Below are 19203 nucleotides of genomic sequence, written 5' to 3' on the forward strand. Positions count from 1 at the left end.
TAATTTTAGTCATTTTATGTAATTTTAGTCATTTAATTTAATAAATATCATAAAGGGTCTGTATATAAAAGAATTTTAGCATAACGGAACACTTTTTGTTTTACTTTCTGTTATGTCATGTGACTTCAAGGAATTGGTTACTTGTGTCTATATAAAGGTCTGCAGAGAACTTTCACTTCCTTTCTGGAAATCAAAGAGGAGGACAGACACACACAGGGAGACATCAACACTCAGGTTTGACTTAAAATGCTTAATTTGATAGATTTTTCACAATAAACCACTTTTTAAATAATTTATAATGAAGATTGCCAAAGCCGGCTGATAAAACGAATCATTGTCCTGTCATAGACTACTTTGTACATTGGCGTGACACAGATTTTCTGCAACTAAATGTAAAAACAGGGCATGCTCATTGATTTTTGTTTTGCAAAATTTCATGTTGATAAAAGCCTTATGATACTCTGACAAATTCTACACTGAGTGTGTATTAATGTTTTCTGTAACATACTGTTAGTGGCAAGGTGAAAAATGCTCTTTTTAAAATTATTATGGTCAGTAAGATTTTAGTTATCCAGCCAAGTAATCTTACTGACCTTAATAATAACCATGTGATACGGAAATCTAACTCCATCTTATCAGTTAGTGCCCACCACCATCTCTACTCTGAGCTCAAGATTTGTTGGTGTGTGTTTTAGATTCCCTGCTGCAAAGAGTAATACTGTAGATACAGATATTCATTCCCACTACAATTTCCATTGTGCAGATGGCCTCTGTGCGTAAGATGCTATGCAATTTAATGTTAATACCGCCTATCAAGGGTGAGCTACATTAATACTTACACTTTCTTTTCTATTCTATATCTTTTTTTTATTTTTTATTATTATACTGCGTTGGACTAAACTGGGAATGATCACAGCACTTGCATATTGTTGTCCTATTGTTAGTTTAATTGCGTCTATTGCTCTCCTCATTTGTAAGTTGCTTTGGATAAAAATGTCTGTAAATGTAAATTATTAATGAGTGAATGTTGACATTATAGGATATTGAACAATCAGCAGAAGTGAAGACAACCAAACCTGCTGACCATGCAGAAATGATCAAGGCACCCGAGCCATTTGACTCATCGCACAGTGACATCATGGGTAGGAACAACACAATATTCACTGCATCCAAGCATTAACCAAAAAAGAATCAATAATGATCGGATAAGTACTGATATTCTGATGAATTTGAGATAATTTTTTTTTTTTTGTGTGATTATTCTAGATCACGTGTTTCCCAATGTGACGGCTGTGTTATTTGGAAATTCTTCATCAGTCCAGTTTGGACATGAAAACATTCTTCTTGGAGAAAAACAGACTAATGTGGAAAATACAGAAATGTCCAGAATTGTTCCTTTACAGAGGAAGATATCAGAACGCCACGTCTCTGTGATCAACATGACCGGTTTACATGAGGCTGAACTTTACCTGGACTGTGTGGATCATCTCATTGATCAACTAGTGAATGAAAATGAAATCCATGCCTTCGTCTTTGTTGTGCGACTGGGCCAGTTAACCAATGATGATCAGATGGGTCTTGAATGGCTTCAGAAAGTGTTTGGTGACAAAGTTCTTCAGTTTGTGATGATTCTCTTCACCTACGAGAGAGAAGAAGAGTGTGACACCATAAAAGATGATCTGAAGAAAAACCCTGTTCTGGAGCAACTGCTGGAGAAATGTGGAGGAAGATTTCACTCCTGCAACAAGATGATGAACAACCAAACAGAGATGAGAGAACTGATGAACAAGATTGAACGTCTGTATAATGAGAATAAACAGCAGTGTTACACAGGAGAGATAAACAATTCAGCATTAAGACAGATTGAAGAGCTGAAAAAGAGCGAATGTGAAAGTGGTGAGATTCTTCGTTGATATTCCCCATGTTTAGTCCAGACTGTGAACTAGCATTCTGATTTTAACTGATTTTAACTAAACGTCATATAGACATTTGTGGATAGAGACAGCTCATGATATATCAGTAAGAAATGGTAATTGTTTGGAAAAAAAGGTGCTCCATCAACCAAGGAGTGTCATTTTGAAAATGTCATATTAAAAAAGTAAAAGTAATTTAAATTTATTTCAGTTGTTTTATTACAACTTATTGAAGCAGTAGTTACAAATACAGATAGTATAGTGAACAGAGTCAAAATAAATTCCAACCACCTTATATCACATCTATGGTATGATCTTATATAAATCTATGGTATACCCAGTTAAGTGGAATTAGGCGTCTAACCGGATCTAATGAAAGTATGACAGGAAAACTGCTATAATATAGAACAAAATCTAAAACATTCATGTAATTTCTATTTATTTTTATTTCATAAGATAAACCTTCAATCAATAAAGAAACAAAGGAGCACACCACAACAGAGGCAAGAGACCCACACAAGGTAAGAGCTGGTTTACAGTATGTGCACATTTATTAGCTGACTTGTATTTGCTGCTTGATACTTACATCCTCCAATTCAAACTTCAGTTGTTTTAATGATAAAACAAGGCTGTCCCCGACTAAAGATGTTCCTAGTCAACTGTTAGCAGTTCATTTAAGCTATTAGTCGATTGGAAATACTAAACCATAATAAAATATAAATTAGGCCCTCCAACGAGCACATAAAGCGACCTGCAGCGACACCAGCAAATATTGCATTAACTTTTATGAGATCAGAATGTAAAATAAATAACCTATAATATTAATAACCTTACATACATACACACACACACACACACATACACACGCACACATACATGCATACATACACACACACACACACACACACACATATATATATATATATATACACAGATGGTACTCAATCAGAATGCGTTTCGGGAAATGCATTTCTGCTCATAGATTTATACATGTAATGGACTGGACGTATCACATCTCGTTTTCGCGAGTAGCAGACAACTGTGCCATGTGGAGATTACCAAAATAAAAAATACTATCCATAAGATTTTTAAAAATCACATTCACATAACCAAATGTAGTACTCAAAAGCCAATGTAAGCATTTGCTGTTTAGAACAAATTCAAACAGAACAGTAGCCTAAGTGTCAAAATTGTGTTTACTTTTTCATGGACTGTGCTTTATAATGCAGTAGATACTAATACCCCATATTTCAAAAAAACTATTCATAATATTTATTACGTTATTTTCTCCTTGTAATGAAATAAAACTATAGAAATGTGAATTATATGAAAACTGTAAATAATTTTAATGGTTAAAAAAAATTCAAAAAATGCAACGGAAAAGACATGTTAATTGGTTAAAAGTATGTACCCTTACTATACACAGTGAAAAAGTTGAATAGCTCTCAAGGGATATTTCGTGTAATTTTACAGTAAAATACTGTTAAATGAAAGGATTTTGGAAGTACACTGTAAAAAAAAGAAACATACCGTTGCATTTTCCGTACCTTACAGTAAAAAATATGGTAGCAATTTTTGTTTTACGGCATTGAATTTAAATTTACGTTAAAAAAACTGGTAGCTGGTTTCAAGCGCTTTACCGTAAAAAATACAGTAGTAATATTTTAGGTTTTACGGCACTGAGCTAAAGTTTACAGTAAAAAACTGGCAGCTGTGGTTGCCAGTAATATACCGTAAAAGATACGGTGGTAATATTTTAGGTTTTATGGCATGGAACTTCAATTTATGGTTACACTCACGGTATCCTGAGACCCCGGCCTAGATATGTGCCCAAGGTTCCTACCTCTCCCTTGAAACAGGACCAGGTGGTGAGCCTGCAAGCGCTGCCCTGAAGGAGGCAGACCCAGCCCTGGTTTTTCTCTGTCCCTTCCGCTCCTTGCAGTTATAACTGGACAGAATGCAAAGCCTCAGGACCTCAGACCAGCTCTTGTCTGTTACGGAGACCAGCAGAAGGGAAGGCTGTTTCCAAGTTGAGGTTGGCCCACTGGATAAGGGGTTTCCATCATCTTGGTGTTTATTTACAAGGTGCACCATGCCCCCTGGGTGGTGAGCCCCTGCAAACAGAAAGTGTAGCTCCTTCCTGGGCGTTGACACAGGGTGCCTCGCTGACAGATGTTTTTAGAGCTGCGGGCTAGGCGACACCAACACATAAGCTAGAAAAATAGCATATGTGTCGAGCCTGTGCTTCCCGTGGACTCCCTTTACATGAAGCCAGTTTCACTGTAAGCCTGGTTCGAAGTGTCAGCTTGCTGCGCCATTCCCCTCCAATGGACTGGATACGTGCGCCATTTTTGCTCCAGTAAAGTTCCTCTTTAGCCGAACCCTGTTGAGTTCCTCCACACCCTTCGGCAACGGACGTGGCGGAGCGTCCGATGCCAGGCCTAACATTCGTATGCACTTGTGGAACCTGTGCTAGGCTGGGTCCATATGTTGTGATCCCTATGGCGATCCCATATGTGTATTCTTCCACGGTACGGCTCCCTGCGGCGAGCCTGTGTCTTCCCTTGGCAGAGCCTGCTCTGCCGTCACTGACCGGTTGCGTCTTCCCCCTGTTATCGGCTGGAGCCACCTCAGTGACAATTCATATGTTGTACTGCCCGGTAAATCGCCCAGTCCATATGTGTTATTCCCCACATGTTACCTCCCTACCGACAGGATGTGGCTTCCGCAGCGCATTCCTTCCAATGAAAGGATAAAACTTTCTCAGTGGTCTTGTGGAACAGCATTGACTTCTCTGGCCTAAGCCCTGTCCTATCTCCACCTCAATAATGCAGGGAGTTCAGGAGGCTTTTGTCTAGGCACTGGAAGGTGGCAGCACTAGTGGCATTTTAATAGGGATCCCAATCAGTCGACTACGTTGAACGTGAGCGACTGAAAGGGAATGTCTCGGTTACGTATGTAACCCTCGTTCACTGAAGGAGGGAACGGAGACGTAGTCCCGTCACCGCTATTGCTGGACCACCACTCCGCTCAGCTCCACAGCGAAAAAGAAAAACGTGCATCCACTTCCGTATTTATACGCTGCGGGGCGGTGCGTGTGATGCAATTCACGCACGCCAATGTCGACTACATCTCCGTTCCCTCCGAGGGTTACATAACTAACCGAGACGTTCCTCAACATATAGAGCCTTTGGAAAGTCTAAAACAATCTATATTATATTTTTATATGTGACTGTTTTTTTCTTCTTTTTTTTAAGAAATGTTTAGTAGTGGAAAAACAACAACCATGCAACCTAACAATCTCAAAATTTGCTACAAATCAATCCTGCATGAAAAGTTTGTTGAGTGTTCACAATATGAATTAACCATTACACTTGTTCTAATTAAGGAATAATAATAATAAAAGTAACAAAATTTATAAAGAAATAAAAATAACAAAGTAACAACAGTATTTTCTTTCACAGGGAACTACAGAAGAGCTTAGAAAACACAGAGAGAAACCAGATCAACCAGAAAAAGAAATGCTTGACAGACTGAATATTAAAGGCAGGAATGATCATAAACTGAGAGCTGCAGACGTTCTTCAGTTAACTGAATATTCATTACAGTCCCATGAATATTGTGCTGAAGAGGAGCTGATTCAGACTTTTATACAAAAACTACTGATGATGGACTACAGAGCGAGATATATTCATGTTAATAAGGCCAATGAATGGGATCAAATACAACAAAGAGATAATGACTCGGCTAAATATGAGTTTGACATTTTCGAAGAAATGTTTTTGTCTAATGAAGGATCAAATCATTCTGAGCGAATTCACCCGATGGATGTTCAGATGGCTGCGTTTCATTGTGCTGATGGTTTCCTGAAGCAGCTGATGGTCACTAAACTGTCCCAGTGTCAGTATGCTCTGCCTCTGCTTGTTCCTGATCCATTCACAAAACAGATTGAGTTTCCTCTCTGGACATTCAGACAAATCAACAAGAGCTGGAAGATGAAAAACACCAACAATGAGATCATCAGTCAAACCTATCCAATCTACAAGGCACAAACTCCAATGGTGTCTTTCTTCAGGTTTGGCTCTGTGTCTTCATCCAAGTCTCATCTGATGAACAGTCTGATCAATGAGAAACACAACACGTTCTTGCACAGGAACTGCCCAGGCAGCAGCAGAACCAGAGTCCTGATGGATGGAGTGGTGGAGATCGCCTGGTTCTGCCCCTCTGGGAAAAACACAGATAAATTCACTGACTGTGTTGCGTTCTGTAATCTGCACGGTGATGCAGGAGAACATGAGAAACAGCTGCAGATCCTCACTGAAATGGCCTCAGTCAATGTTGTTCTTCTACCACAACTTCAGAGGAATGACACAAGCTTAATAAAAGTTCAAAAACTCTACAAGGACTCAAAGCCACTTATTTGTCTTTTTACTGAGGATGTTTCAACTCTCATTGAGACACGGAAAGGAAAATACAAGATTGGTCTGAAAGACAGAAATCAATCGGATGTATCTGAAGAACTCAGAAGAGCTATACATATTTGTCTCTCATCTTCAGAATCATCTTCTACTTTCAGACTTGAAGATTTGTCCAAACACTTAGACATCAGAGTAGATGAGGAAGATGATGAAGACTGCAGGAGAGGAAAAGAAGCAGCACATCAGATGATGAGTTTACTGGAGAAGAAAGATCTGACAGAAATCAAAGACTCATTTCTGCCTCATCAGGGAAAACTGTGGCATGAGTGGAGTCAGAAGAACAAAGAACTTCATCGACCTAAAGCAGATGAGATTGAAAAGGAAATAAGTAAAAAACAGACAGAAATGAAGCAAATTCGCCAACAACAGCATAAGTATGACATCAGCAAGTTTATGAAGTATTTTATTGAAGAAATGAACTCAGATGCTGCAAATAAGAACATGTTTTTTCTCAAATGGCTCAGAATCCTCCTTGAGGAATATACATCAGCTGACCTTTCTAATCTGCATCACAGATATGATGAAACATGGTCAAAAGTCTTAAAACTGAAAGAGAACAATGATAATTCTGAACAACTTAAAGATGAACAAACTGAACTTGAGAGAATATCTGAGGAACTTCAAGCAGCAACATTTGGTTTGGAGCACATCATGAGGGAGATTGGTCAGATCTATGAATCCTGTTCATCCGAGGAGAAGAACAAGAAAGATATGCAGTTTGACTTCTCTTCTCTCCCGAGTCTTGCGGCAGAGATGATGATCTCTGGATTTCCACTGGAGCTGATGGATGGAGATGCTGCTCATGTTCCTGTGATCTGGATCTCTGCTGTTCTAGATAAACTCCTCCAGAAACTGGGAGACCAGAGAGTCTTTGTGCTTTCTGTTTTAGGGATTCAGAGCTCTGGGAAATCCACCATGCTGAATGCCATGTTTGGACTCCAGTTTGCCGTCAGTGCTGGCAGGTGCACCAGAGGAGCTTTCATGCAGCTGGTCAAAGTCTCAGACGAGATGAAAACACAGATGAACTTTGACTATATTCTGGTTGTTGATACTGAGGGTCTTCGTGCCTTAGAACTTGCTGGACGATCAATACAGCATCATGACAATGAATTGGCGACATTTGTTGTTGGTCTTGGAAATCTGACCTTGATCAACATCTTTGGAGAAAACCCATCTGAGATGCAGGACATTCTTCAGATTGTTGTTCAGGCCTTCCTGAGGATGAAGAAGGTCAGACTGAATCCCAGCTGTATGTTTGTGCATCAGAACGTTTCAGACGTGACAGCTGGAGAGAAAAACATGGAGGGAAGGAGACGACTACAGGAGAAACTGGATGAGATGGCAAAACTTGCTGCAGAAGAGGAAGTCTGTGATGCAGAAAGTTTCAGTGATGTCATTGAATTTGATATACGGAATGATGTGAAGTATTTTGCTCAGCTCTGGGAGGGCAGCCCACCGATGGTGCCACCAAACCCAAACTACTGTGAGAATATTCAAGAACTAAAAAAGTCTATCCTTTCTCATGCTTCAAGATCAGATGGAATGGTGCTGAAAGACTTCAAAAATCGTATTCAAGATCTCTGGGAAGCTTTGCTGAATGAACGTTTTGTCTTCAGCTTTAGAAATTCTCTGGAAATTTCAGCCTACAGGAAATTGGAGATAAAATACAGCAAGTGGTCCTGGAGTCTTCGTAGTGCCATGATGGAAACTGAGAACAAACTACAAAACAAAATAGAAAATGAAGCAATTAATGAGATTGAGGTAACTTATCTTCAAAGAGAACTAAATGAGACAAGTGAAGAGGTGAAAAAATCAATGTCAGAATTCTTTGAGAAAGACACAGATGCTAATATACTCATTCAGTGGAAAACATCATTTGAAGTCAAAATCAAAGATATCGAGGAAAACATTGTGAGAGAAACAAAGAGAAAATTAAATGATATACTCCAGCAGCGAGACCTGAAGAAAAAGATTGATGATAATAGGACACATCATGAAAACACTCTCTTTGAGAAGAGCAAGGAACTTGCCTTAAAACTCAAAGACAAAGCAAATGATGAAGAAACACTGAAGACAGAATTTAATTTGTTTTGGAAACAGTGTGTAAAGAAGATCATCACAGACACTCCTCTAATAAGAGACATTGACATACTCGCAGATGTGAGAGAGATCCTCAGTGACGTCTATGAAAGTGCTCCAGTAGACCACAGAAAAGAGGGAAGCGAATACAACAATATTTTTACTGTATCAAGTTATTCTGAATATGTTATTTTCAAAAGGTCCACAAAAGGTGGGATTAAAGGGGCTGTGAAGGGTGCTTGCAGAACAGTTATAGAAACATTAGGATTTTCTCAAACTCTGTCTCCAGCTGATAAAGTCCAGATAAGGTCATTAGTCTCCGATGTTGCTCTGCAGACAGACACAAAGATTCAGTCATTTAACATTTCAAAGATGGGATACAACATCAGCTGCATTCAACAGCTCATAGATTACATCAAAGCAAGAGTAATTGAACATCAGGAAGGACCAGTAAAATATGTGTTCAAGAATGAATTCTTCATGGATTTGGTTTTTTCCATCTGTAACAGAGCAAACAAATTGATAACTGACCAACACAAAATGTTCAGGGAAGCCAATGATCCTGAAATGTATGTTGAGAATAAGAGAGAAGAGTACTATAGTATTTTCCAGAAATACTGTCATGGAGCAACATCAGCTGCTATTTTTGGAGAGATCATCTGTCAGAAACTTAAAGAGCCCATTGAGCAGAGTGTCTACAAGAAGACTGCCAGAGATCTAGCAGGTGAAATGAAAACAAACTGTGAATCACTAAATGGAAACCGATCAAATCTAGAGAAACACATTCTGAAGACACTGGCAGAGAAAGAGGATTTTGACAAATACATGGATTACATTAAAAATCCCAGAGATCATTTCAAGAGTTTCATCAGAGATGAAGTCAGTCAGTACATATGTGATAAGTTTAGTGTCAGTGTTTTACCCAAGATGAAGGAGAACATTGAACTCCTTCAGCAGAAGATCATAAAAGCAGCACATGAATCTACTGAACATGTTCAAGTGAACAGTGGAGATGTTGGTTTGTGGTTGAAGAGTTTCACACGGGAGCTCTCAGATGTGCTGATCTTTTCTGAAAAAGACCTCAGTGGAGTTAAACATGATAATGTTGATGATTTCAAACTCCTAGAAGATGTGATAAGAAAAGAACTTACTGCTATAATGTCTGCTATCAACAGTAACTTCAGCAAAAAGACATTTCCAGTAAAGCTGGACTATAAGTTCAGGCCAGATGAGCTTCTGATTGATCACTTCTGTCAGTGCTGTTGGGTTCAGTGTCCGTTCTGTAAAGCCATCTGCACCAACACCATAGAAAACCATGATGGAGATCACAGTGTTTCATTTCATCGTGTTACTGGTATAAAAGGGTTTGCGTACAGGAATACAACAAACTTGTCTGTTAGCATCTGCACATCAGCAGTAGCAAGCAATCGATCTTTTTATCCCAGTTCATCACATGATAAAGTCCTCTGGAGAGAATACAGAAGAGCAGGAGAAGTTTATGCTAACTGGAGCATCACCCCTGATCTCTCTGAGCTGCCCTACTGGAAGTGGTTTGTGTGCAGATTCCAGAAAGATCTGGAAACGCACTACAATAAAACATTTGAGGAGAGTGGTGAGATCCCAGATGAATGGAGAAAATACTCAAAACATGAAGCTTTGGAAAGTTTGGATAAATAAATTTAATTGAACAAAATTCAACAAGTTTATTTGATTCACAGGACATAATATGAAATGACTTTCTGTTCCTCACATCAGTGACTCTGAAATCGCCAAATCATCAGTTCACAATATACATCAAAGAGAAGAGTTTAAGCATGTAAAATGATTTATTTCAGTAAAAGTAGAAGTGGCACAACTTTAACCACTCACAAGGTGCATGGAAATAAACAATCCAGCAGCACTTGCAGAGAGAACTTTTAATCATATGCCAAAAAGTATAAGCATTTCGGCTTGAGAGCCTTCCTCAAGTGTTCTGTTTAAAAAGCTTGTATGTGTAACAGTAGCAATTAACTTTTGACCACATGATCCCGATCATCTTCTGCTCAGAGATGCTGCTCCGCTTCATTTCCTCCTTGTGACTGGAGATAATCTCAGTAAAAGAAACTCCCAGAGCCATCTGCTCCTGCAGCTCTTTCTGAAGCTCCTTGCGAGCTCCTATCGACTGCCGGTAACGGGAAAAATCAGAGAGCTCCTTCAGCCCAGCGTCAGAGAAGTACTTGGAGAAATACTCATAGCTGCGCTTGTTCACCAAATTATTATTATTTTTTTTTTTTTTTACTTTTAACTTTACTTTAAAACAATAGAAGGTGAAACAGATTACCTAATTTTTGAGAAAACGATAAAAGTTCTGCAATCAAGCATGATGACTTTTAAATTATATTTTGAGTGTATGTTGCAAACTGAGTGTTTAGTAGAGTGTTTGGTATTCATTTTATTGGCATCTCTCATTCTGACAATACATATTTTAAAGTGCCCCATTATGCTTTTTCATGTAGTATACCTTTCATGTAGTGTATATAGCTGTTTGTGAATGTAAAATGTCTGCAAAGTTTTAAAGATCAAAGTGCATGATAAATAAAGTTATTGTCTCCCAAAAGAAAGGAGCAATTCTGAACTGCTGAAACGAGTCATCAGTAATTCCAGTCTCACTTCCTCTACGTAACAATGAAACAAATTTGTATAATTCCCAAATACACAGTAAAACTTAATTAATGTTCTGGTGTTGAATTTCAAGGGATTAACACGGCTAGTGTAAACAGCACCCTCTGGCTGGTGAAAGAAAAATAGAGTTAAAGCTCAATAACACTAAAAGTATAATTAGTTCCAGTCAGTCATGTTAGATGTTACGTCAGAACTGAACTGATGAATTAGGATCTCACCTGAGAGCCCAATCACCTTCGTGTGGTAACAGAACTAGCTAATGCACATTAGCGAGTGAGATTTGCATCACAAGACGCTCCCCCACTTCCAGGTATATAAGGCAGTGTGTGAATACTCCCATTAAGTTTCGCTTCAGAGCCGAGAGAACATTTGTCTACAGAACAAGAGGGAAGCAGTTTGTGTGTTGGTGTGATGGTGCATTCCAGTGGAGGTCATGGTTGCTCAGTGTGTGTACGATCAAGTGCAGTGGCTGTTCCCATTGGGGCTTCAACGTCGAAAGAGCAATTTTACCTAAAAGAGTAAAGACGGGTGTGGTGTTTTTAAAGATGTCATTGAGTTTAATTTAATTGTCATTCCTCTGAGTATTTAACAATTGGTGTGAGGGCCACAGGGTGGAACTCATTAAAGCAAGTTGGGTTAGGCTTCTTCGGAAACAGGAATGATGGTGGCGCTTTTGAGGTAAGTCGGCACAACTGCTTGACTAAGGGAAAATATTAAAAATGTCTACAAAAACATAATTTAGTTGTTCTTCACAATCCTTTAAAACATGTCCAGGGATGCTGTCCAGCCCCGCAGCTTTGCGTGTATTAACTCTGGCAAGGGCCAGTTGACAGCCAGAGTTGAATGGTGCTACTGACCTCAAAACCTGCGTAAAAGTCATTTAGTTAATCTGGAAAAGAGGAGTCCATTATGACATACCTGCAGGGGAGGGGGCTTAGTTGGTGATGTTCTGAAAACCTTGCCACAACCGCCGTGCGTCTTTGTCATTCATGAAGTGGCTGTTTAGTTTTTGTGCGCACAGCCTCTTTGCCTTCCTGGTCCCTCGGGACAGATTATTCATTTTTAGTCTGTAGTATCCCCAGATTTAAATGCAGCATTATGTGCCCTCAACAGTGAACAGACTTCTCCTGTTAACCATAGTTTCTGATTGGTGGCACCTTTTGATGGCCTTGCATGACCACTGAACACCCTATATCTACTCAATAAAATTGTGGCAACAGATTACAAGCAATATTATTAATCAAATGTAACAAATTAGAATTGAGTAATAACCAAATTAATTCCTTAAAAGTTAACCATTTAAAATCAGTAAAATTTACAAAAGAATTGTTTTAAACAAAATATCTGAATAACAGACAGACGTCAAAGATGAATTAAGAACTATTTATTTTTTATTGCCAACATTGAAGACACCTGAGGCTCGTTCTTCGTACGTTGCTTATTACATCCGAGATCAAATGACACATCCAAGATGATATCATCGTGCTAATCATGATCTGGCTAACTCGGTTCTTCGAACACACTTGCCGGATATGATTAGTATCGCTGGATTGAGTTATCTGAGATAATTGCGCGTTCATGCGCTGGGTTAAAAGGGGATATGTATCGATAGTAGAAACATTGATCAGCAACGCTGCTATTGGCTGCTCAGCGTGGCCAAAGAGCGCGCTCAGTTTTTCTCCTCAGCAGAGCAAGAACTAATAGTCGAAGTTTATTCGGAATTTTAATGTTTAATCAAAACGCCAGGGAACACCTCAAAGTCTGCAAAAGCCAGGAGAAGCGGCTGGCAAAAATAGCAGACAATTTAAATCCGTTAGAAGTGGCCATGTTAGATGTTTTTATCACTTAATAGCCTATATTTTTGTATTTTAATAATTGCATAATTACTTTGTTCATTGTAATGTCAGAGTCACCACAGACAGAACATGGGAACAAATAAAAGTTAAGTACAAAAATATTCTACATAATGGTAATTTTGTGTTATATTATAGTCTCTTTTATGAAAGACACTGTTAAATAATGGTTGTCTGTTTATAAAAGCAACCAAGAAAAAGGCTAAAAAAAATAAATAAAAAAATAAAGGTCTTAGTAGCCTACACTGTAAAATAATTTTTGCTGCATTAAATTAAGGCTGTATAGTCACAACTGTTAAATCTTGAGTAATGATGAATTGCTTTGACTTGTGAAAGTGAAAACTGATAAACTTATGTTAATGTAAAAATATTTTGCCATGAGTTATTGATCACATTTTTCCTGAGTGTAGTTCATTGTAATGACATTGTGTTTTCCTCTTTTGTGCACTTTTACATAATACACCAACACTTGTATCTGTTCCCAAGAAAGTGGTGGCTGAAATATGTGCAGTAAGTGGACATTTTCTAACTTTTCAAAGGAAAGAAAGTATAAGACTTTGTAATGTCCATTTGTTTCCATTGCACTGGACAGTGAATAAACCCTCTCAGATAACTGTCATATGGAGGAACTAGCCTACCTGCAAGTGCATAAATAACTTTACTTAATTTATACTTGTATGCTTTATGGCTGCAATATAAGTTGCAGGATTCCACATCTACAGAAAGGCCTACAGAAGAGTCTGCACAGACAGAGGAGACATAGGCCTACAGGTGGGCAGTGTATAGACAACTTTTCCTTTTTATTTGTTGCATGAGGCATGTGTCTAATATCTCTTGTTGCAGGCACTTGACCACTGGCTTTTCTTTACAAAGAACAATTGAAATAAAACTCAAGGAACTAAGCATATTTGTCTTTTATTAAACATTTAATGATAAGTTTTTTTTTTTTTTTTTTTTGGCAATGTTGTGTAATATGGCACATGCAACAATGCCACAGGCCCTGTCAGGTGTGCAACCATCAGACTTATCAGACACTGAAGTCTTCCCTTTAGTTAGCCAAAGTTCATTTCATTGTGTGCCCTTGTCCTGGCTACTGCATTGTAACTGGTTTGGGTCAGGGAATGGGGTCATAAACACCTGTCTGCAGGCAGGAACATGTCATAATCACCTATGAAAAAATGCAGTTCTGTTAGGATCAGCATAAGTGTATGTAATACAGTGAGCTTGATATTTAATTGTGGAACTTTCCTTACCACTTTCAAATAATGTGCATAAATGTGAATCTCTGAAAATTCTTAAGTCATGCACAGATCCTGGCCATTTTGCTTTCACATTTGTGATATGGAAGATTTGAGTCAAATGCTTTTTTTATTTGATATAATCTGGAATATTAAGAATCACAATAGTAACTGGGCTGCACATTTACATTGTGAACCCCCTTTCTGTTCCCATAATCCCCTTCATTGAGGCCTTGATGGCAGTCTATAGTCTATGGTACCAGTCACGTTAGTTAAAGGGATACTCCACTTTAAAATGAAAATTCTGCCATCATATACTCACCCTCATGTTGTTTCAATCCTTTATGAATTTCTTTCTTCTGCTGAACAGAAAGAAGATAGAAGAATATCAGTAACCAGACAGTTTCTGGTCTCATTGACTTCCATAGTAGGCTATATTTTTTTCCTACTATGGAAGTCAATGAGACCAGAAACTGTCTGGTTACTGATTTTCTTCTAAATATCTTCCTTTCTGTTCAACAGAAGAAAGAAATTCATACAGGTTTGAAACAACATGAGAATTTTTTTTTTTTTTTTTTTATGCCACAAAAAAACCTAAAACTGTTTTTTAAACCTAAAAGCGCCAGGTAAACTCCGAATGACACGACAGACAGCACTTTCCATCAAGTTCTCCACATCTCCAATAGTGTAAAGGAAAGAGCCACTCGCAAATAATTTTAGGGCAATGCAAACAGTTTGTGCTGTAGTTAAAGCCCGACTCCGACAAGTCGAAAATAAATGTGCGTTTCCAACAAATGAATAATGTAAACGACAATCTCACGAGTCACGAGAAAAAAATATATATCTCAGAAAGTGAGATATATATTCCATCGCGCTGCGCTGGACTTCCTGTATCAGCTCCGCTTATGAGCCACAGTCTAATCCTGTTTACATTTTAGACATTTTACATTTATGAAATAAGCCTGCTCCCGAGCAGGTTTAAGCTTACGGACCTGTTGCTATGACAGAAAGTCCAGGATGAGCTTCGAAGAACCAAACAATCCAAGATCATGCCAAATCGTCAACAATCAAATCCAGCTAACTGAGTTAACGACGTACGAAGAACGGACCCCTGATGTTAACAAGCAGAATCATTGAAGAGAAAACCATCATTTAAAGTCACCGTTGTGGTGATCAGTGTTTGTTTTAGTTGGGCTCTTGACCCTTAAATCATTAACTTTAGATTTTTTTTTTTTTTTGGCTGGTGTACCTGAGTTATAACAGCCAGATGGACGAAGAGAAAAGGTGATATGATGGTGTTGTTTGTTTTAACATAATCATTATTTCACAATCATTTGACCTGAATCACTGATCTCATATAGAGCCCATTTTAGGTTTACTTTAATTATAGCAGCACTTTCCCAGCAGCGAGACCTGAAGAAAAAGACTGATGCTCAGAGAAAATCCTTCTGTCACGATACACACGGGAAAGTAAGATCCAGTAGCACTTTATTAGGGTAATCCGTAATCATAATCCAAGTCAGGCAAAAGGTCAGAATCCAACAAAGGCAGTCCAGAAAACACAAAATAATACAGGCATGGAAACATGGAAGTGTGCAGACCACAAACAAGGACTCCATGACAAACACTTCTTCTTCGGATTTTTACGGCAGCTGGCATCCATTGAGTTGCATTACTGCCATCTTCAGGCTTTATCTACCCTTTACTTACACTCATACTAAATCCGCCTATCTACTCCAGTCCTTTTCAAAAAACCAAATAACCATTTCCTACCCTCCACACTCTCTCCATACTCTAATACACTTTTTACTGTATTATCTACCCTTCCTATTTTTTTAACTGTTTTATCATTTCTTGTCTTTCCTGATTAAATTTCCTGCATTTTGTAAGAACATGTTCTACTGTTTCAGCCTCCTGACATTGTTCTCAACCTGCTTATTATCACCTGCTCTTTTCTCTTTGCTCCCCTACTTCTTGATATACCTACTTTTCTTTGAATTTCATATAAATGTCTCCCTTTTGTTGCATTATCCCAACTTTGTTGCCATTGTTGATTTACACTTCTCCACACTATGCCTTCTGATTTTGATAATTTAATATTGACTTCAACATCTCATTTTTTAACTGCCTCTTTTGCCACTTTATCTGCTTTCTCATTTCCCTGAATTCCCAAGTGTGCAGGGACCCACATAAATATGACATTTTCCCCTGTCTATTTATTCTTGAATTCATAAATAAAACTTCATAGAGCAGGTCCAGATGACTTCTAGTTGTACCTGTCTTCATGCTTACTAGAGCTGATACAGAGTCACTATATTAATATTTCTTTATCACTAATTTGTTCTGTCCATTCCAATGCAATCAATATGGCAAACATTTCAACTGCAAATACACTCAGACAATCCGATGTTCCTTTACTAATTTCCACTTTATATTTAGGAATAACAACTGCAGATCCTGTTGCCCCTTTCTGCATGTCCTTTGACCCATCTGTGAAAATCTGAACACTTTCCCTATACTTACATTCCTTATAACTATTTTACGTTTAATCTTAAGTAGCTCTAAATCTACACATGGTATTTCTAATTCCCAGATAGGTCTGATAGGCCACACCACATTTGCGCCAAACTCTTTATCATAAACTCCTGTATCTTTTGCCATTTGATCCCCTGTCCACCCAAAACTTGTTTTTTGTTTTGTCTCCTTCTCCCAGCATGTCTGCAGCACCATTTTTGCTGGATGACTATCTCCATGCCCTCTTAAATTAACCCAATAATTAGCACCTATCTGCTTCCTCCTCCACAATGGCATTTCACCTGCTTCAACTTGGAGAGCACATACTAGGGAAGTTCTAACCGCTCCTACACACACTCTTAAAGCCCGAGCTTGTATAACATCCAGATCTGCCAACACAGATTTGGCTGCTGAACCATATACCATACTTCCATAGTCTAACCTTGATCTTATTAAGGCTATATATATATATGTATTTTAGTGATGCTACATTCGCTCCCCACCCCAATCCTGCAAGACACCTCATGACATTTATAACTTTTTTACACTTATCAATAATACATCTAATATGCTCCCTCCATGTTAATCTCACATCAAAATATACTCCCAAAAAACTAAAACTTTCAACTCTCTCTAACTTATTCCCATACAATTTCAAATACCATTCCCTGATTTTCTTTCTTGTGAAGAACATAACTTTTGTTCCCTTTCGTTGTCACTCCGAGTTACGTCGGATGACGACGAATGGGGTTTCGCTTAGAAAGCCTGTCATCTTCGAGTATATAAAACGAGCCAATGGCAATGAAATGCCATGGGTCTGCGGAATTTGCGTAGCGTAAGTCCGCCCCACCCTGGGGGTATATAAGGAAGTACGCTGGCAACATGCAGATATGTTTTCGCTTCGGAGCCAAGAGTTTTCTTCACTCCTACAAGCTATTCTGTATCATCTTCACTCTACGAGACGAGCGGCTCTTCAGTGTGTTGGTGTGACGGCGTGTTCCAGCGAGATCGCATTGCCTGCTGCTGATCTGTGCAGTGATCTGCCGACAGTGTGTGTGTTTCTCCCTGGGCGCTTCAGCACTCTGCTGAGCTTTTCCTCTCTCTAAAAGAGCTGCACGCGGCACGTCTTTTTCAAGACGGCTCGCCCGTGTATTTACTGGATGTGGGCGCGTGATTCATCTGCCTAACGGTCACGAGCGCTGTTTCGCGTGTTGGGCTGATTCACGCTCGGCAGCGCTCGTGGGTGAGTCACGTTTTCTCTGCGGGAACGTGACCATCGTGATGTTTATAGATCGAGACTCAATGATCCCCGTGTGGGTAGAGTCCCCTCTGCCACACCCCAATCTATCTCTTCCTCGAGAGGGGATACTTTGGCTGGTGGCCAGGGTGATCTGAGGGTTACAGTGTGGCATAATACCGACGAGCATTCCTCGGGCCACGCCCCCCTCCACATCGCAAACCGTGGGGCTTCCGTGTGTACCTGGTTCTTCTTAGGGACCCAGTGTTTTCATTCGGGGCTCCAGCAGGTGGTGTCATGTCACTCACAGCATCACAAGGCGGGCTTGATTCCTCTGGAAATGAGGATTCGACTGCGTTGCCTCCCTCTGGAGTGTCAGCGTTAGTCGAGTCAGATCCAGAGCTGATGGCCATGCTTTCCCGGGCAGCTGAAAGCATCGGCTGGAGTGGCGCCGCCCTCCCCCCGAGAGCTGTAGGCTTCCCGGATGTGCATCAGGACGCTTCCGGCCCGCGGGAGTCCTCCGCCTTCGCTGCACTCGATCGCGTGGCGATCATGGGCTGTATGTTCTCTGTCACTATCGTGGCACAGGCATGCAGTGCTGTGTGTCGCCTTCGCCTTCGAGGCAGTGCTGACTCGGGAGTTCTGTCAGAACCGGCCGCAGTGGAACGCTAGTCCTTCCCTGGCCAACACTGACAGAACGCGGAAACTCGACCACGCCCCCTTGCTGGGACGCTATGCCTCCCATGCCCGGCTTGGTCATTCCGCCGCGCACACTACTGACCTCGCTCTCGGGCGACATCGGTACCTGCGTGATCCTGGGTCAGGTGGTGTCCACTAGAGTGGTCCAGACATGGGCTCAGCCAGGTTGATGTGAGGGGGTCTGAGAATTCATTTTCTCAGCTCCCTCATGTCCCAGGCTGGGCTCCTCGGCGGTGTGGTTGAGGACTGTACCCTACAGTTTTTGACCCCCCCCAGAAGCAGACTGAGGCCTTCTGCACCGACGGTCATCCGTCCGTGCGGTCTCCTTAGTCTGCTTCCCGCCGAGGCCACCTCCATGCTGCTCCTCCCCTCGGGCCTTCACTGGCCCTGAGCAGGAGGAGGTCGCAGGAGGGCGGCGCTGCCCGTCTCCGCCCCTTAGACTGCCACGCCAGCCTAAGCAGCACTCTTGAGACGGGCAGCTTGGTCGGCGGTGTGGTTGAGGACTGCGCCCAACAGTCTTCGATCACTCCA

The 19203-nt window shown here is 40.1% G+C and overlaps 1 protein-coding gene across 2 annotated transcripts; it reads left to right on the plus strand.

Moving 5' to 3' along the window:
• The first annotated feature begins 131 nt into the window (after positions 1 to 131).
• LOC309477248 (interferon-induced very large GTPase 1-like) lies at positions 132 to 11093 on the plus strand. Of its 2 annotated transcripts, XM_082140435.1 has the most exons (6): positions 192 to 234; positions 696 to 818; positions 1040 to 1142; positions 1267 to 1896; positions 2370 to 2434; positions 5378 to 11093. In XM_082140435.1, the coding sequence occupies exons 3-6, from the start codon at positions 1094 to 1096 to the stop codon at positions 10145 to 10147; spliced, it is 5514 nt and encodes a 1837-aa protein (XP_081996561.1). In that variant the 5' UTR covers positions 192 to 234; positions 696 to 818; positions 1040 to 1093; the 3' UTR covers positions 10148 to 11093. The 2 variants fall into 2 exon arrangements, with proteins under 2 accessions (XP_081996560.1, XP_081996561.1); XM_082140434.1 differs by lacking the exon at positions 696 to 818 and having other exon boundaries at positions 132 to 234.
• Positions 11094 to 19203: the final 8110 nt, after the last annotated feature.

This window comes from Leuciscus leuciscus, assembly GCF_965113295.1.
Source record: "Leuciscus leuciscus genome assembly, chromosome: 1".
Classification (NCBI taxonomy): domain Eukaryota; kingdom Metazoa; phylum Chordata; class Actinopteri; order Cypriniformes; family Leuciscidae; genus Leuciscus; species Leuciscus leuciscus.

Bases quoted from the DNA above. Each gene is read 5' to 3' on its own strand.
- LOC309477248 (XM_082140434.1), top strand. From the start codon at position 1,094: ATGATCAAGGCACCCGAGCCATTTGACTCATCGCACAGTGACATCATG. The intron at 1,143-1,266 runs GTAGGAACAACA...TGATTATTCTAG, and splicing joins ATCGCACAGTGACATCATGG to ATCACGTGTTTCCCAATGTG. The intron at 1,897-2,369 runs GTGAGATTCTTC...TTATTTCATAAG, and splicing joins AAAGAGCGAATGTGAAAGTG to ATAAACCTTCAATCAATAAA.